The 20,485-nt window shown below is 38.6% G+C and overlaps 1 protein-coding gene across 3 annotated transcripts in view; it reads left to right on the top strand.

The window, feature by feature from the left end:
- Window positions 1–20,485, top strand: part of Dmd (dystrophin) — a 2,436,643-nt gene that overhangs the window by 1,624,059 nt on the left and 792,099 nt on the right. For all 3 annotated transcript variants that reach the window (XM_085838134.1, XM_085838135.1, XM_029473188.1), the window contains exon 50: window positions 15,138–15,246. In XM_085838134.1, the coding sequence (XP_085694260.1) occupies window positions 15,138–15,246 (109 nt within the window). The remainder of the gene's footprint in view (window positions 1–15,137; window positions 15,247–20,485) is intronic.

Here is a 20,485-nt window from a genome sequence, read left to right as displayed (position 1 = left end):
ACCTTACTTTTAGTTCTTTCATTAAAGTGTACATTGAAGAGTAAGCTAAGTACAAGTTTTACTTCAGCAGTAGCTTTGGACATTCTTTCCTTAGATATAGCTACTAAGTGATAGTGTAATTAACCATTTAAATTACAGTCAATCACATCCAGGAAGTTTTCTTTCCCCAGCTGTTTTGTTGTTAACATCTATATTAAGCTGTTTTTTCCCCTTATACCAACAAGTTTATTCTACTGCATATCAATGTCTTATCAACATTCCAAAGAACTGCAGATTTATATATGATGTAATAGGTTGAGTGGTACAATATTGATAAAAATGTTTATTTAAATATTATAATTATACAACATGTAGTGGGTGGGCATATGACATTAATGTGCTTGCTATTCAAGCATGAAGACCTGAATTTAGATCCCAGATGGTGCATAAAACCAGACTCTCCTTCAGTCCCAGCACTTGGAATGGCTCAATTTCATCTCCAAATATTTCATGAGTTCCAGGACATGCCATGGCTACATGAAACCCTGTATGAAAGAGATTAAATTCAATTAAAAGTAATAATCTAGAGCCCCTTCCAGTCAGCGCCAGCACCTGGGCACATTGGGCACAGAGTCTGCGGACAGCCCCAAGGTCCCCAGAGGACTCTCCAAGGGAACTTAGGACCTCTGGTGAGTGGAACACAACTTCTGCCAGGAGGCAGGTTCAAACGCCAGATACCTGGGCACCTTCCCTGCAAGAGGAGAGCTTGCCTACAGAGAGTGCTCTGACCACTGAAACTCAGGAGAGAGCTAGTCTCCCATGTCGGCTGACAGAGGCTAACATAATCACCTGAGGAACAAGCTCTAACCAGAGACAACTATAACAACTAACTCCAGAGATTACCAGATGGCGACAGGTAAACGTAAGAATATTACTAAAAGAAAACAAGACCACTCACCATCATCAGAACGCAGACTCGCACCACACCTAGTCCTGGGCACCACAACACACCGAAAAACTAGACCCGGATTTAAAAGCATATCTCATGATGATGGTAGAGGACATCAAGAAGGACTTTAATTACTCACTTAAAGAAATATAGGAGAACACTGCTAAAGAGTTACAAGTCCTTAAAGAAAAACAGGAAAACTCAACCAAACAGGTGATGGAAATGAACAAAACCATACTAGACCTAAAAAGGGAAGTAGACACAATAAAGAAAACCCAAAGTGAGGCAATGCTGGAGATAGAAACCCTAGGAAAGAAATCTGGAACCATAGATGCAAGCATCAGCAACAAAATACAAGAGATGGAAGAGAGAATCTCAGGTGCAGAAGATTCCATAGAGAACATCAGCACAACAATCAAAGAAAATGCAAAATGCATAAAGATCCTAACTCAAAACATCCAGGAAATCCAGGACACAATGAGAAAACCAAAGTTATGGATAATAGGAGTAGATGAGAATGAAGATTTTCAGCTTAAAGGGCCAGCAAATATTTTCAACAAAATAATAGAAGAAAACTTCCCAAACCTAAAGAAAAAGATGTCCATGAACATACAAGAAGCCTACAGAACTCCAAATAGACTGGACCAGAAAATAAATTCCTCCCAACACATAAAAATCAGAACAGCAAATGCACAAAATAAAGATAGAATATTAAAAGCAGTAAGGGAAAAAGGTCAAGTAACATATGAAAGGCAGGCCTCTGAGAATTACACCAGATTTTTCACCAGAGACTATGAAAGCCAGAAGATCCTGGGCAGATGTTATACAGACACTAAGAGAACACAAATGCCAGCCCAGGCTACTATACCCAGCCAAACTCTCAATTACCATAGATGGAAAAACAAAAGTATTCCATGACAAAACAAAATTCACACATTATCTTTCCATGAATCCAGCCCTTCAAAGGATAATAACAGAAAAACAAAACAAACAAACAAACAAAAAAAAACCAAAAACAATACAAGGACGGACACAATGCACTAGAAAAAACAAGAAAGTAATCCTTAAACAAACCAAAAGGAAGACAGCCACAAGAACAAATGCCAACTCTAACAACAAAAATAATAGTACGCAACAATTACTTTTTCTTAATATCTCTTAGTATCAATGGGCTCAATTCGCCAATAAAAAAACATAGACTAACAGACTGGCTACACAAACCGGACCCAACATTTTGCTGCTTACAGGAAACCCATCTCAGAGAAAAAGACAGACACTACCTCAGAGTGAAAGTCTGGAAAACAATTTTCCAAGCAAATGGTCTGAAGAAACAAGCTGAAGTAGCCATTCAAATATGGCATAAAATCGACTGCCAAGCCAAAGTAATCAAAAAAGACAAGGAGGGACACTTATTACTCATCAAAGGTAAAATTCTCCAAGAGGAACACTCAATTCTGAATATCTATGCTCCAAATACAAGGGCAGCCACATTCATTAAAGAAACTTTAGTAAAGCTCAAAGCACAATTTGCACCTCCCACAATAATAATGGGAGACTTCAACACACCACTTTCATCAATGGACAGATTGTGGAAACTGAAACTAAACAGGGCCACAGTGAAACTAACAGAAGTTATGAAACATTAACAGATATCAACAGAACATTTTATCATGAGAAAAGCACCGGGGTAGCTAGGGCCCAGGGTCAGCCGACACTTGCCAGCTACCCACAACACACACCACAGGATCTTAAGACTTCTGGTGAGTGGAACACAGCTTCTGCTCCAATACAAATGCGCGCGGGACCTGAGACTGCATTAGTTAGGGAAGCAGAAAACCGGCCTGAGTAGGGCCACAGGCCTCTTCCGGCCGGACCAGCACCAGGGTAGCTAGAGTGCAGGGTCAGCTGACACCCGCCAGCTACCCACGACCCCCGCCACAGGATTTTGGACTGCTGGTGAGTGGAACACAGCTTCTGCTCCAGTCCAATCACGCAGGACCTGAGACTGCTTTGGTTGGGGAGGCAGAAATCTGGCCTGAGTAGGGCCACAAGCCTCTTCTGGTCAGAAAAGCACCAGGGTAGCTAGGGCGCAGGGTCGGCCAACACTCGCCAGCTACCCACAACACCCGCCACAGGATCTTAAGACTTCTGGTGAGTGGAACACAGCTTCTGCTCCAATCCAATTTTGCGCGGGACCTGAGACTGCATTAATTAGGGAAACAGAAAACCGGCCTGAGTAGGGACACAGGCCTCTTCCGGCCTGAACAGCACCTGGGTAGCTAGAGCACAGGGTCGGCTGACACCCTCCAGCTACCCACGACCCCCGCCACAGGATTTTGAGACTTCTGGTGAGTGGAACACAGCTTCTGCTCCAATCTTTAATCAGTGACAACGACAACAACTAACCCCAGAGATTACCAGATGACGAAAGGTAAACGTAATAATCTTACTAACAGAAACCAAGACCACTCACCATCATCAGAACCCAGCACTCCCACTTCGCCCAGTCCAGGGCACCCCAACACACCAGAAAAGCTAGACACGGATCTAAAAGCATATCTCATGATGATGGTAGAGGACTTGAAGAAGGACTTTAATAACACACTAAAAGAAATACAAAGGAACGCTGGTAAACAGGTAGAAGACATTAAAGAGGAAGCACAAAAATCCCTTAAAGAATTGAAGGAGAACACTGCTAAAGAGTTACAAATCCTTAAAGAAAAACAGGATAACATAATCAAACAGATAGAAGTCCTTAATGAAAAACAGGAAAACACATCCAAACAGATGATGGAAATGAACAAAACCATACTAGACCTAAAAAGGGAAGTAGACACAATAAAGAAAACCCAAAATGAGGCAACACTGGAGATAGAAACCCTAGGAAAGAAATCTGGAACCATAGATGCGAGCATCAGCAACAGAATACAAGAGATGGAAGAGAGAATCTCAGGTGCAGAAGATTCCATAGAGAACATCGGCACAACAATCAAGGAAAATGTAAAACACAAAAAGATCCTAACTCAAAACATCCAAGAAATACAGGACACAATGCAAGACCAAACCTACGGATAATAGGAGTGGATGAGAATGAAGATTTTCAACTCAAAGGAACAGCAAACATCTTCAACAAAATTATAGAAGAAAACTTCCCAAATCTAAAGAAAGAGATGCCCATGAACATACAAGAAGCCTACAGAACTCCAAATAGACTGGACCAGAAAAGAAATACCTCCCGACACGTAATAATCAGAACAACAAATGCTCTAAATAAAGATAGAATACTAAAAGCAGTAAGAGAAAAAGGCCAAGTAACATATAAAGGCAAGCCTATCAGAATTACACCAGATTTTTCACCAGAGACTATGAAAGCCAGAAGATCCTGGACGGATGTTATACAGACACTAAAAGAACACAAATTCCAGCCCAGGCTACTATACCCAGCCAAACTCTCAATTAACATAGATGGAGAAACCAAAGTATTCCACGACAAAACCAAATTCACACATTATCTCTCCACGAATCCAGCCCTTCAAAGGATAATAACAGAAAAAAACCAATAAAAGGACAGGAACCACGCCCTAGAAACAACAAGAAGGTAATCCCTCAACAAACCTAAAAGAAGACAGCCACAAGAACAGAATGCCAACTTTAACAACAAAAATAACAGGAAACAATAATTACTTTTCTTAATATCTCTTAATATCAATGGACTCAACTCCCCGATAAAAAGACATAGACTAGCAAACTGGCTACACAAAACAAGACCCAACATTTTGCTGCTTACAGGAAACTCATCTCAGAGAAAAAGATAGACACTACCTCAGAATGAAAGGCTGGAAAACAATTTTCCAAGCAAATGGTATGAAGAAACAAGCTGGAGTAGCCATTCTAATATCTGATAAGATTGACTTCCAACCCAAAGTCATTAAAAAAGACAGGGAGGGGCACTTCATGCTCATCAAAGGTAAAATCCTCCAAGAGGAACTATCAATCCTGAATATCTATGCTCCAAATACAAAGGCAGCCACATTCATTAAAGAAACTTTAGTAAATCTCAAAGCACACATTGCACCTCATACAAGAATAGTGGGAGACTTCAACACACCACTTTCACCAATGGACAGATCATGGAAACAGAAACTAAACAGGGACACAGTGAAACTAAGAGAAATTATGAATCAAATGGATCTGGCAGATATCTACAGAACATTCTATCCTAAAACAAAAGGATATACCTTCTTCTCAGCACCTCATGGTACCTTCTCCAAAATTGAACACATAATTGGTCACAAAATAGGCCTCAACAGATACAAAAATATTGAAATTGTCCCATGCATCCTATCAGATCACCATGGACTAAGGCTGATCTTCAATAACAAAATAAATAATAGAAAGCCAACCATCACGTGGAAACTGAACAACACTCTTCTCAACGATACCTTGGTCAAGGAAGGAATAAAGAAAGAAATTAAGGACTTTTTAGAGTTCAATGAAAATGAAGCCACAACATACCCAATCTTCAGGGATGCAATGAAAGCATTTCTAAGAGGAAAACTCATAGCTCTGAGTGCCTCCAAAAGGAAAATAGAGAGAGCACACATTAGCAGCTTGACAACACACCTAAAAGCACTAGAACAAAAGGAAGCAAATTTACCCAAGAGGAGTAGACAGCAGGAAATAATCAAACTCAGGGGTGAAATCAACCAAGTGGAAACAAGAAGAACTATTCAAAGAATCAACCAATCAAGGAGCTGGTTCTTTGAGAAAATCAACAAGATAGATAAACCCTTAGCCAGACTCACTAGAGGGCACAGGGAAAGCATCCTAATTAACAAAATCAGAAATGAAGAGGGAGACATAACAACAGATCCTGAAGACATCCAAAACACCATCAGATCCTTCTACCAAAGGCTATACTCAACAAAACTGGAGAACCTGGATGAAATGGAGAAGTCTAGACAGATACCAGGTACCAAAGGTGAATCAAGATCAGGTTAATGATCTAAACAGCCCTATATCCCCCAAAGAAATAGAAGCAGTCATTAATAGTCTCCCAACTAAAAAAAGCCCAGGACCAGATGGGTTTAGTGCAGAGTTCTATCAGACCTTCAAAGAAGATCTAATCCCAGTTCTTCACAAACTTTTCCACAAAATAGAAACAGAAGGTACTCTACCCAATACATTCTATGAAGCCACAATTACTCTGATACCTAAACCACAAAAAGACCCAACAAAGATAGAAAACTTCAGACCAATATCCCTTATGAATATTGATGCAAAAATCCTCAATAAAGTTCTTGCTAACCGAATCCAAGAACACATCAAAACAATCATCCATCCTGACCAAGTAGGTTTCATCCCAGGGATGCAGGGATGGTTCAATATAAGGAAATCCATCAACTTAATCCAGTATATAAACAAACTCAAAGACAAAAACCACATGGTCATCTCGTTAGATGCGGAAAAAGCATTTGACAAGATCCAACATCCATTCATGATAAAAGTCTTGGAAAGATCAGGAATTCAAGGCCCATACCTAAACATGATAAAAGCAATCTACAGCAAACCAGTAGCCAACATCAAAGTAAATGGTGAGAAGCTTGAAGCAATCCCTCTAAAATCAGGGACTAGACAAGGCTGTCCATTTTCTCCATACCTATTCAACATTGTACTTGAAGTCCTAGCCAGAGCAATTCGACAACAAAAGGAGATCAAAGGGATACAAATTGGAAAAGATGAAGTCAAAATATCACTTTTTGCAGATGATATGATAGTATATATAAATGACCCTAAAAATTCCACCAGAGAACTCCTAAACCTGATAAACAGCTTCGGTGAAGTAGCTGGATATAAAATTAAATCAAACAAATCAATGGCCTTTCTCTACACAAAGAATAAACAGGCTGAGAAAGAAATTAGGGAAACAACACCCTTTTCAATAGTCACAAATAATATAAAATATCTTGGCGTGACTCTAACTAAGAAAGTGAAAGATCTGTATAATAAAAACTTCAAGTATCTGAAGGAAGAAATTATAGAAGATCTCAGAAGATCGAAAGATCTCCCATGCTCATGGATTGGCAGGATCAACATTGTAAAAATGGCTATCTTGCCAAAAGCAATCTACAGATTCAATGCAATCCCCATCAAAATTCCAAATCAATTCTTCAACGAATTAGAAAGTGCAATCTGCAAATTCATCTGGAATAACAAAAAACCTAGGATAGCAAAAACTCTTCTCAAGGATAAAAGAACCTCTGGTGAAATCACCATGCTGGACCTAAAGCTTTACTACAGAGCAATTGTGATAAAAACTGCATGGTACTGGTATAGTGACAGGCAAATAGACCAATGGAATAGAATTGAAGACACAGAAATGAACCCACACACCTACAGTCACTTGATCTTCAACAAGGGAGCTAAAAACATCCAGTGGAAGAAAGACAGCATTTTCAACAAATGGTGCTGGCACAACTGGTTGTTAACATGTAGAAGAATGCTAATCGATCCATTCCTATCTCCTTGTACTAAGGTCAAGTCTAAGTGGATCAAGGAACTTCATATAAAACCAGAGACATTGAAACTTATAGAGGAGAAAGTGGGGAAAAGCCTTGAAGATATGGGCACAGGGGGAAAATTCTTGAATAGAACAGCAATGGCTTGTGCTGTAAGATCGAGAATTGACAAGTGGGACCTCATGAAACTGCAAAGCTTCTGCAAGGCAAAAGACACCATCAATAAGACAAAACAACCACCAAAGAAATAGAAGCAGTCATTAATAGTCTCCCAACTAAAAAAAGCCCAGGACCAGATGGGTTTAGTGCAGAGTTCTATCAGACCTTCAAAGAAGATCTAATCCCAGTTCTTCACAAACTTTTCCACAAAATAGAAACAGAAGGTACTCTACACAATTCATTCTATGAAGCCACAATTACTCTGATACCTAAACCACAAAAAGACCCAACAAAGATAGAAAACTTCAGACCAATATCCCTTATGAATATTGATGCAAAAATCCTCAATAAAGTTCTTGCTAAACGAATCCAAGAACACATCAAAACAATCATCCATCCTGACCAAGATTGGGAAAGGATCTTCACCTATCCTAAATCAGATAAGGGACTAATATCCAATATATATAAAGAACTCAAGAAGATGGACTCCAGAAAGTCAAATAACCCCATTAAAAAATGGGGCTCAGAACTGAACAAAGAATTCTCACCTGAGGAATACCGAATGGCAGAGAAGCACCTGAAAAAATGTTCAACATCCTTAATCATCAGGGAAATGCAAATCAAAACAACCCTGAGATTCCACCTCACACCAGTCAGAATGGCTAAGATCAAAAATTCAGGTGACAGCAGATGCTGGCGAGGATGTGGAGAAAGAGGAACACTCCTCCATTGTTGGTGGGATTGCAAGCTTGTACAACCACTCTGGAAATCAGTCTGGTGGTTCCTCAGAAAATTGGACATAGTACTACCGGAGGATCAAGCAATACCTCTCCTGGGCATATATCCAGAAGATGTCCCAACCGGTAAAAAGGACACATGCTCCACTATGTTCATAGCAGCCCTATTTATAATAGCCAGAAGCTGGAAAGAACCCAGATGTCCCTCAACAGAGGAATGGATACAGAAATTATGGTACATTTACACAATGGAGTACTACTCAGCTATTAAAAAGAATGAATTTATGAAATTCCTAGCCAAATGGATGGACCTGGAGGGCATCATCTTGAGTGAGGTAACACAATCACAAAAGAACTCACACAATATGTATTCACTGATAAGTGGATATTAGCCCAAAACTTAGGATACCCAAGATATAAGATACAATTTGCTAAACGCATGAAACTCAAGAAGAATGAAGACCAAAGTGTGAACACTGTGCCCCTTCTTAGAATTGGGAACAAAACACCCAGGGAAGGAGTTACAGAGACAAAGTTCATAGCTGTGATGAAAGGATGGAACATTTTGAGACTGCAGTATCCAGGGATCCATCCCATAATCAGCTTCTAAATGCTGACACCATTGCATACACTAGCAAGATTTTGCTGAAAAGACCCAATTATAGCTGTCTCTTGTGAGACGATGCCGGGGCCTAGCAAACACAGGAGTGGATGCTCACAGTCAGCTTTTGAATGTATCACAGGGCTCCCAATGGAGAAGCTAGAGAAAGTACCCAAGGAGCTAAAGGGATCTGCAACCCTATTGTTGGAACAACATGATGTACTAACCAGAACCCCGGAGCTCTTGTCTCTAGCTGCATATGTATCGAAAGATGGCCTAGTCGGCCATCACTTGAAAGAGAGGCCCATTGGACTTGCAAACTTTATATGCCCCAATATAGGGGAATGTCAGGGCCAAAAGAATGGCAATGGGTGGGTAGGGAAGTGGGGGGCGCTATGGGGGACTTTTGGGATAGCACTGGAAATGTAATTGAGGAAAATATGTAATAAAAATATTAAAAATTTTTTAAAAAGAACATTTTATCATAAAACAAAAGGATATACCTTCTTCTCAGCACCTCCTGGTACCTTCTCCAAAATTGACCATATAATTGGTCACAAAACAGGATTCAACAGATAAAAAAATATGGAAATTGTCCCATGAATCCTATCAGATCACCATGGACTAAGGCTGATCTTCAATAACAACATAAATAATGGAAAGCCAACATTCACGTGGAAACTGAGCAACACTCTTCTCAATGATACCTTGGTCAAGGAAGGAATAAAGAAAGAAATTAAAGACTTTTTAAAGTTTAATGAAAATGAAGCCACAATATACCCAAACTTATGGGATGCAATGAAAGCATTTCTAAAAGGAAAACTCATAGCTCTGAGTGCCTCCAAAAAGAAACTAGTGAGAGCACACACTAGCAGCTTGACAACATACCTAAAAGCTCCGGATGAAAGGAAGCAAATTCATCCAAGAGAAGTAGAAGGCAGGAAATAATCAAACTCAGGGGTGAAATCAGCCAAGTGGAAACAAGAAGAACTATTCAAAGAATCAACCAAATGAGGAGCTGGTTCTTAGTGAAAATCAACAAGACAGATAAACCCTTAGCCAGACTCACTAGAGGGCACAGGGAAAGCATCCTAATTAACAAAATCAGAAATGAAAAGGGAGACATAACATCAGATCCTGAAGAAATCCAAAACACCATCAGATCCTTCTACAAAAGGCTTTACTCAACAAAACTGGAGAACCTGGATGAAATGGACAAGTTTCTAGACACATACCTGGTACCAAAGTTAAATCAGGATCAGGTTAATGATCTAAACAGTCCTAAATTTCCTAAAGAAATAGAAGCAGTTATTAATAATCTCCCAAAGAAAAAATGCCCAGGACCAGCTGGGTTTAGTGGACAGTTCTATCAGACCTTCAAAGAAGATCTAATACCAGTTCTTCACAAACTATTACACAAAATAGAAGCAGAATGTACTCTACCCAACTCACTCTATGAAGCTACAATTTTCTGATACCTAAGCCACAGAAGGACCCAACAAAAATATGGAACTTCAGCACAAATTCCCTGATGAATATCGCTGCAAAAATACTCAATAAATTGCTCGGTAACCGAATCCAAGAACACATCAAAACAATCATCTATCCTGAGTAAGTAGGTTTCATTCCAGGGATGCAGGGATGGTTTCATATCCTTAAATCCATCAACATAATCCATTATATAAACAAACTCAAAGACAAAAACCACATGATCATCTCGTTAGATGCTGAGAAAGCATTTGACAAAATCCAACACCCATTCAAGATAAAAGTCACGGAGAGATCAGGAATTCAAGGCCCATACCTAAACATGATAAATGCAATCTACAGCAAACCAGTAGCCAACATCAAAGTAAATGGTGAGAAGCTGGAAGAAATCCCACTAAAATCAGGGACTAGACAAGGCTGCCCACTTTCTCCCTACCTATTCAATATTGTACTTGAAGTCCTAGCCGAAGCAATTCAACAACAAAAGGAGATCAATGGGAGACAAATTGGAAAAAGGAAGTCAAAATATCACTTTTTGCAGATGATATGATAGTATATATAAGTGACCCAAAAATTCCACCAAGGAACTCCTAAACCTGATAAACAGCTTCAGTAAAGTAGCTGGATATAAAATCAACTCAAACAAGTCAATGGCCTTTCTCTACACAAATAATAAACAGGCTGAGAAAGAAATTAGGGAAACAACACCCTTCTCAATATTCACAAATAATATAAAATACCTTGGCATGACTCTAACTAAGGAAGTGAAATATCTGTATGACAAGAACTTCAAGTCTCTAAATAAAGAAATTTAAGAAGATCTCAGAAGATGGAAAGATCTCCCATGCTCATGGATTGGCAGGATCAATATAGTAAAAATGTCTATCTAGCCAACAGCAATCTACAGATTCAATGAAATCCCCATCAAAATTCCAACTCAATTCTTCAACGAATTAGAAAGAGTAATCTGCAAATTCATCTGGAATAAAAATAAACCTAGGATAGCAAGAACTCTTCTCAAGGATAAAAGAACCTCTGGTGGAATCACCATGCCTGACTTAAAGCTGTACTACAGAGCAATTGTGATAAAAACTGCATGGTACTGGTATAGGGACAAACAAGTAGACCAATGGAATAGAATTGAAGACCCAGAGATGAACCCACACACCTATGGTCACTTGATTTTTGACAAGGGAGCTAAAACCATCCAGTGGAAAAAAGACAGCATTTTCAACAAATGGTGATGGCACAACTGGCTGTTAACAAGTAGAAGAATGCGAATTGATCCATTCCCATCTCCTTGTACTAAGGTCAAATCTAAGTGGATCAAAGTACTCCACATAAAACCAGAGACAGTGAAACTTATAGAGGAGTAAGTGGGGAAAAGCCTTGAAGACATGGGCACAGGGGAAAAATTCCTGAGTAGAACAGCAATGGCTTGTACTGTAAGATTGAGAATTGACAAATGGGACCTCATAAAACTGCAAAGCTTCTGTAAAGCAAAAGACCCCATCAGTAAGAGAAAAAGGCCACCAATAGATTGGGAAAGGATCTTTACTTATCCTAAATCAGATAGGGGACTAATATCCAATATATTTAAATCACTCAAGATGGTGGACTCCAGAAATCAAATAACCCCATTAGAAAATGGGGCTCAGAATTGAACAAAGAATTCTCACCTGAGGAATACTGAATGGCTGAGAAGCACCTGAAAAAATGTTCAGCATCCTTAATCATCAAGGAAATGCAAATCAAAACACCATGAGATTCCATCTCACACCAGTCAGAATGGCTAAGTTCAAAAATTCAGGTGACAGCAGATGCTGGCGAGGATGTGGAGAAAGAGGAACACTCCTCCATTGTTGGTGGGATTGCAAGCTTGTACAACCACTCTAGAAATTAGTCTGGCGGTTCCTCAGAAAATTGGACATAGTACTACCGTAGGATCCCACAATACTTCTCCTGGGCATATATCCAGAAGATGTTACAACTGGTAAGTAAGACACATGCTTCATTATGTTCATAGCAGCCTTATTCATAATAGCCAGAAGCTGGAAAGAACCCAGATGCCCCTCAACAGAGGAATGGATACAAAAAATGTGGTACATTTACACATTGGAGTACTGCTCAGCTATTAAAAGGAATGAATTTATGAAATTCCTAGGCAAATGGATGGACCTGTCAGGCATCATCCTGAATGAAGTAACCCAATCACAAACGAACTCAAATGATATGTACTCAGTGATAAGTGGATATTAGCCCAGAGACTTAGAATACCCAAGATATAAGATACATTTTGCGAAACACATGAAACTCAAGAGGAACGAAGACCAAAGTGTGGACACTTTGCCCCTTCTTAGAAATGGGAACAAAACACCCATGGAAGCAGTTACAGAGACAAAGTTTGGAGCTGAGACAAAAGGTGGACCATCTAGAGACTGCCATATCCAGGGATCCGTCCCATAATCAGTCTCCTAATGCTGACACCATTGCATACACTAACAAGATTTTGCTGAAAGGACCCTGATACAGTTTTCTCTTGTGAGACTATGCTGGGGCCTAGCAAACACAGAAGTGGATGCTCACAGTCAGCTATTGGATGGATCACAGGGCCCCCAATGGAGGAGCTAGAGAAAGTACCCAAGGAGCTAAAGGTATCTGCAACCCTATAGGTGGAACAACAATATGAATTAACCAGTACCCCCGGAGTTTGTGTCTCTAGCTGCATATGTATCAGAAGATGGCCTAGTCGGCCATCAGTGGAAAGAGAGGTCCAATGGTCTTGGAAGCTTTATATGCCTCAGTAGAGGGGAATGCCAGGCCCAAGAAGTGGGAGTAGGTGGGGAGGGGAGTGGGGGGGTATGGTGGACTTTTGGGATAGCATTGGAAATGTAAATGAGGAAAATACCTAATAAAAATTTTAAAAAAATAATCTAATCAATCACTTCATATTAACAGTAAAGAATAATATTACTTGCATTATATGTTATTTATGGTATAGTTGTGGTGTCCATATGATTCTGCTAAATCCCTCAGGTGTGAGAGTAGCTTAGTGCTACAGTGCTTTCTCATTAAGAGCACAGGCTAGGTTCTACTACTTGAACATGTAAACAAAAAAGTTCTCCAACTAGCACCTACTGGAAATACACCCCTAATGAAAATTAAAACTATTTAGCTTACTAGCAGAGGAGAAAATACTTCAAAAGGATCAGGTGCCATTTTTTTTTTTCAGGAACTTTTTGGTTTTATGGAGGATGAGGAAAGTGGAATCCATGTTCCAATTGCATGCTGTCAAGAAGCAGTCAAGTCGACAATCAAAGTTAATGTAGCATTTCAGAAGGACTGAGTAGGGCTAAATCATATCGCTGTTCAAGGAGCAGCAGTGCATATTAGTCATTTCTGGAATGGCAAAGTGCCCTTGTCTTTCTTTTACATTTGGTCATGGGGCGTCCTTTTCTCTACCAAGCTAATTTTTCTTGAAGTGTTTTGGTCTTTGTGTCTGTGTGTCTGTTTTTCTGTTTATCTTGGATCATCATGTCCTAGCTGCCTATCAGCTACCAGCAGCACTTATTTTTCATATTCTCAAAGCTATCACTGAAAGCTTTATTCCCAAGAATCAATACCTATTTACAATATATTAGAAAAGCTGAAGTTTTTATTTTTCTTAACTATTTTTGATAAGAACAGCTCAAATTAATTTTGACAGTTACATTTTACCACTGGTTATAAGGTAGGAATATTTCCTAATGGCTTTATTTAACCAAATTCTCTTAGACTACTTCTAAAACCCTCCCCAAATTAATCCTAAGATGTGTTCTTATCATTCTTTGAGGCTATTCTTCAAATTCATTTGTAATTCAAAATAAACAGTTGAAACAAAAAAACTATTACAAGGGCTCAAATACAAGCTGAGTCCATTCTAAGGAAATATTTGAGTAGAGAGTATCAATTTAATTTTGTTCAGTAGTTCTTACTAAAATTAACCAAACATTTTTGAGATTTGAATATTATCTCTAGGCCTTACATATATTGGATACATTTACAGAGGGAGAGATAGGATAAAATTTTTCAGGTGCAATACCCACATGCATGTCTGTGTATAGACAGTCATAGTTTATACATGCTAAGAATTCTCACAAGACATGACTTTAAAGTATTAAAAGATTTAAGCCCAAAGAGTTTGGAATCACAGTGCATTTACATTTGAATGTGTTTACATGTATGTGCCTGCCAACTTGTGTGTGGAGGCTCACATTCATATGTGCACACATGTAATACAAAGGTCAATACTGACTGTCTTCTCTGTCACTTATCCACCATAGTTTTTGGGACAGGCTCTTTCACTGAATTTGAAGATTATGGATTGACTGAAATGATGGCCAAGGATCTTGTAAGATCCACCTAGCACCCATGATCACAGGTGAAAACTGCCACACCCAGTTTTTTTTTCTATTTAAAAAGGTAGCTTAACTGAGATCCTCATTTTGCACAGCAAGCCCTTTGAGATTTCACGGAGCCATCTCCCATGACCTCCCTTTGAATTTTTAATTTAAAAAATTTAAAAAGGCTATTTGGAAATCACTTTTTACCTGTAATTATTCATGTTTCTCATAAAGAACATACTCAGAAAATGATATTAAAATGATGAGTGAAGTTATATTGGCAATGTTTGTAAAATCAGTAACACGTATGCTTTTCTATTAAAGAGGAAGTTAGAAGATCTGAGGTCTGAGTGGGAGGCTGTAAACCATTTACTTCGGGAGCTGAGGACAAAGCAGCCTGACCGTGCCCCTGGACTGAGCACTACTGGAGCCTGTAAGTACATTTTGTCCCAGGTGTTCTCTTTTGCTTTAGCTGTTTGTTCAAAAGCATGGCTGGGAGGTTATCTCTGAGTGAAAGGAAAATTGGCTTCTGATTCTGCATAAAGGAGTAAACATTTATGTTATTTATTATGCAAAAGGTCTTTGAGTGTGTTCCTTGGATACTGAGAGCATTACAAGCTGTGTTTTCTGAAGATTCAACTGCAAGGAAAAGAGGGCAGATGAGGAGAAGCCATAATGGTTTAAACTGATACTTTATCCTGTTCCTTAGCATTAAAACTGGATGGCTTTGTGGAGGCACGTTGAATCTCTAGGAGAAGGTCTCTCCTTTGAATTTCTGCTTCACTGGAAGCAGAGTAATCGTGGCAGCAGTTTTAAGTTAAAATTAAAGGTGATTCTTGATAAGGAAACCCAACAAACCACCACATTACTAACATCTAAACATAGACATCAAGGTGAAAGTTCAGTGACACTGGAGACTTTAAAAACATGTGCAAGATTGTGGGGGGTTTGCCAACATTATACACTGAAATTGCTATATCAAGGTTCTAGTGAATAAATTATGCCCAGTTTATTTTCTTTCATGATCTGTAATTTTTGGTTCTATCAGTACATATGCACAGTTGTCCATATGCAATCCTTTGTTGATGTTTGTTCTCTAGATATCAGTGGCATGTTCAATCTCAGAGTCTGAAATGCTAGGAAGAAATTTTATGCCAATGATTTTTTTATAAGCTTGTGGAATGGAACTTAAGGATTTATACTCCCATATAAGATACTCTGAATATTACCAAAATAATCAAAGCCAGGGAACAGAAATCTATTTAAGATGCAATGTTCCTAAATGGTATGATGATGTTTCTAACTGGAAATATATTCTAAGTTTTTGTTTAAGTACATATATAATTACTCCATTTAATCACCTATATGGAGCAACTTCTATACATTAGGCATCAGACTAAGTGCTGAAAATTCATCATAAAATATGTTAGTCTCTCCTTTTATGAAGCACAATCAAGGCAGAAGAGAGAGATGATAAAACAATAAAAAGGAAATGTATTGTTTCAATTATAAGTGCCATAAGGTATGGTCTACAGATTACTGTCAACTGGCCTGGGACAGAATGGCAGAAAGTCAAGGCCTACCCTTAACCCTTGCAAGCTTATCTGCATTTTAATAGACTCTATGAGTGACTCCAGCATACACTAGAGTATGAGAAACATTGTTGCAGAGAAAATGAGAAGGGGAGAAGGTGGGGAATAAGTGATCATGAGTTCATTATTGTATGAAGTATAGCCAGGTAAGCTTGTCTGGCCTGAGAACATCAAAAGGTGATGCAAATCAGTGAGCCTTGTGTATGTATGGAATAAATGATAATAGGCAGAACCAAAACCACAGCTGCAACACCAAGGAAGGTGCTGGAGTGGGAGTAGGGGTGATAATCACCAAGGCCGGTGAACCTGCACCCGAGGTGACACAAAGAACAAACACCCTGAAAGAAGCCAATATTACCAGGCACCTCCTCCATTTTTCTTCTTCCTCAGTGAAGACTTCATCACCATCTATGGCTCCTTGTGTTGCCCTACTATTCCTGCTGTATATTGTAGCCAGTGGGGAGTGTGGGAGTGTCCTTAGGTCTGAGTCACTGGCGAGAGCAGGCAGCAAGAGGGCCAAAGTTGGAAAAGTGGGAGAAGAATTTTCTCAGAACTAAGACTGGTACTTCCTTTGCCAAACCAACAGAAAACTGGACACAAGCTCAGCCTACTAAACACACAAATGCTATAGGAAAAGAATCAACAAGAAGTCAGAATCATCTTGTTTTTATTCCAAGACATTTTTTTTTCTCATGTGGTGGATTAAGGAACAGAATTAAGAATTCTTTGTATTCTCAGCTTTCTGACACATAGTAATTTAATCTAAACTGAATTCACTATTTAAAAGTCTAATTCATAACATTATTTGGTTATATGATTCTTATTCCCTAGATTATAGTATAAAACACTAGTGTTTGTGATTTGCCATGATGGGTTTCCAAAGTACCACTCTTACATGCGTAGCTTCCTTTACACTTTGAAATATATTCCCAAAGTAATTGCACTGTTAATATGGTTATGTACAACTCTTTTTAAGTTAAGAAACCCAAGACATAAAAAGAATATTGCTAGACCAAGGCCACACAGCTACAAAATAAGACAGATAGGATTCTAATCCAATTATATCAAGTAGTGTTTGTTTCGTTGCTGTGTCTTACACTACCTATCTGTTCCTCAACACAATGGAAATTCTAAATCGATGCAGAGAGTAAGCAGTTAATGCTAATTTAGCACAGCCTTACATTTCTATGGAATAAATAGTGATCTGTATTGTGTTCTAAAAATCAGTGTTCTCTGAATTTCCTAGGAACAGAGTGGTGAGCCTGGAATAATCATTGGCGTTGTCATCTGGTTGAATATTTTTCTTTTAACATGAGTGGAGATTTGGGTTCAAAGTGGCTTTCTATTTGAATTGATTTTATGTTGTTCAAAGTAGCCTTTTAAAAAAACACTAAAGCAAGCATCCCTGTGGCTGTTTACTTCTATTATATAATATGTTGCAGTGGTCTTGTCTGAGCTGTACAAATTGTTCAAATTTACAAGATAAGTGGTCATGCTCTCAAAACTGTTTGATTTATTTTGATGATCCTAAGTATATGGGTGTTTCAGTTACCTATTATTGCATATAATACCCCCAAACTTTGTAGCCTAAAGCAATTTTGCTTTTGATTCTGTGACTCCCTTATGTCCTATTATCAGCTGGATGATTGTGATTGTTCCACTTAGTATGAATGCAATTATTCAGCATCCAGTGAGTTAGAAATTCTAAAAATCTCTAATTAAATGTCTCAGAGGTGACTGTTCACTAGAGATCCTCGTTCCTTCATACAGCCTGCATCCTCTAGTCAGCCAGACTATGGCATTCTGTGATAATCTCAAGGCAGTCTTCCTCTAAGACAGGGAGATAGAAGCTTGAAGACCTCATGATGCTTAATATAATACTTTCACTATTCTCTATTTATCAATGAAACTTGAAGGCTTAGTCCATATAAGGGGTAGCATAATGACAATCTCTTGAAAGAAGAGTTATATTGTTACATGCCTGTTTGGGCAGGAGGCTTGATGGTATCCATCTTTATATATATTCTACCACAACTGGGAAATAACAAAAGACACTGGTTTATACCCAGTGCCCTATGTCCATGACTTTCAAATTTCAGCATGCAAAAGAAAACATCAATTTCTTACTAAAGTGGAGAATATGAGACTTCTACTTTAGAGGTTTTGTTCCAGTAAGTTTGAGTCAAAGGCAGTATCTCTAAAATGTTTAAAGGAGAGTCCAATGTTGGCTGCTGATCTTAGGAATGAAGTTTAAACACTAATGTACCAGGCCTTGGTTGCTTCCAAAAGTTTATTTTTCCATCTACTGTTTATGTAACTCACTGGGGCTTTTGGTGAAATTCAGTGTTGTGACTAGCAAAACTCCCTTACATTTCCAGCATTTTCTATCTGTGTCCTTATTTTATGAAGGACTTTGCAGCTTAAAAGTTCAAGGAGTGGAAAGAACATAAGCAGGTGATAGTTATCCAGCAGAGTGTTTCTGTGTCCCTAGCAGACACTTATTAGGAGAATAGCTATACTTGTATGAAGTTTCTTTGCAGAAACTAAGGGACATTTTTAGCCAACCAGCCAGGACTTAGCATTGGTCTGAAGGCCTGTGTGACAGATGGAAGCAAAGAACCAGCAAATCTGGTGGTAAATGTCACTGTGAATCGTTTCTTATCCACAAGCTGCTGGGCCTGAGAACACTCGTGTTCTACAGCACTCCGCTTAGCATTTCAAAATAAATCTCTCAGAAAACGTTCCTAGCATCCATACTCCAAGTGAGGAGATTTAACACTACTATGTCAGGACAAGTGCTATGAAGTGAATTGAATGTTGTATAGACACACAGACACACACACACAGACACACACACACACACACACACACACAAAGCCAGTTGATAGAGGTTTGCTGTTGATTAAATGCTAGTAAAACGATTCTTCCTGTAGTTAATTTTAGAGATAGCAGAACTCAAGAGCAATCTTGAAAGTATAGTATCAAATATAAAATAGCCTACATTCTGCTGTGAATCAACCCTTCAGATAAAGTAAATCAGTGCCGATGGAGTCAAATCTGCCTCTTCATTAATGATGATTACAGGTTGAAGACAGGACCTCAGTGATACAATGCTTAGCATGCACAAGGCTCTGGTTCTATCTCAAGTACTACATACAAAATGTGATTTCTATACTGAAAATATTAAAGGCCACAATGGTGTTGATTTTGTAGCTACACTATATTAATTTTGAACCCTATCTCCAAATACATACACTAGGAGGAGAATTTTATTCTTAAAATATGAAGGCCCTTAATGAGGTATTTTAAAAAATAAGACATCATTGTAGATCATTATCAAGATCTTTCAAAGCCTTCAGCAACTGCAAAACCCATTCAGCCTTTTCATTAATTAACTCACTTAAAAATTGTATTCCAGTACATCAGAGAGGTGAGGCGTTTTGATATATAATGAGATGTATCACACTGTATAAAATGAAGTGACCATGGCTTCCTGGGACAGTCCCCAGTATTGTTCCCATTTATCAGAAGCAAATCATTCTATTTTCTTTGTGGAAGCTCCTGGTCTCAGGCCAGGTTTTTCAACAATGCACTGTGCTTAACTGACTAGAAAGATACAACAGAGACATCATTGTTAGCATCCTAGACTGTGAGAGACTGTGAAAGCCTCAGTATTTACACGGTAATTATCCATTTTGTGATTATAAAGTTCCTCTTTTTCTCCCTCTCTTAATCTTCTGGCTTGGTTACTAGCTCTCCATTAGGGCTGTACTTTTAGGTTTGAACTGGAAAAGGAAGAACAGTCCCAATTCTTCAAACGATTGCAGTAAAATGACTTTAACATTCTTAAACTATTTAACTTCCTCCAGGACCAAAACTTGAACAGCTCAAGGTTGAAGGCTTGAACACAAATTCCTCATGTTGTCTAAAATTTCACTGAATAGTTTTAAAAGAAAATATAACCTTACCCTCTAAGAAGGGAGATTCCAAAATAACCTGTAGCATATGCATTGTTAAATTATAGGTTTAAAACAATATAGACTTGTTTGTTTTCTAATGAGAGACAGAAAGAGTGGGGAG

The sequence above is a fragment of the Mus caroli genome, unplaced genomic scaffold (assembly GCF_978045245.1).
Source record: "Mus caroli unplaced genomic scaffold, Mus_caroli_1 scaffold_5, whole genome shotgun sequence".
Classification (NCBI taxonomy): domain Eukaryota; kingdom Metazoa; phylum Chordata; class Mammalia; order Rodentia; family Muridae; genus Mus; species Mus caroli.
The sequence above is the reverse complement of the archived record's forward strand: the minus strand, read 5'-3'. Positions and strand labels throughout refer to the sequence as shown.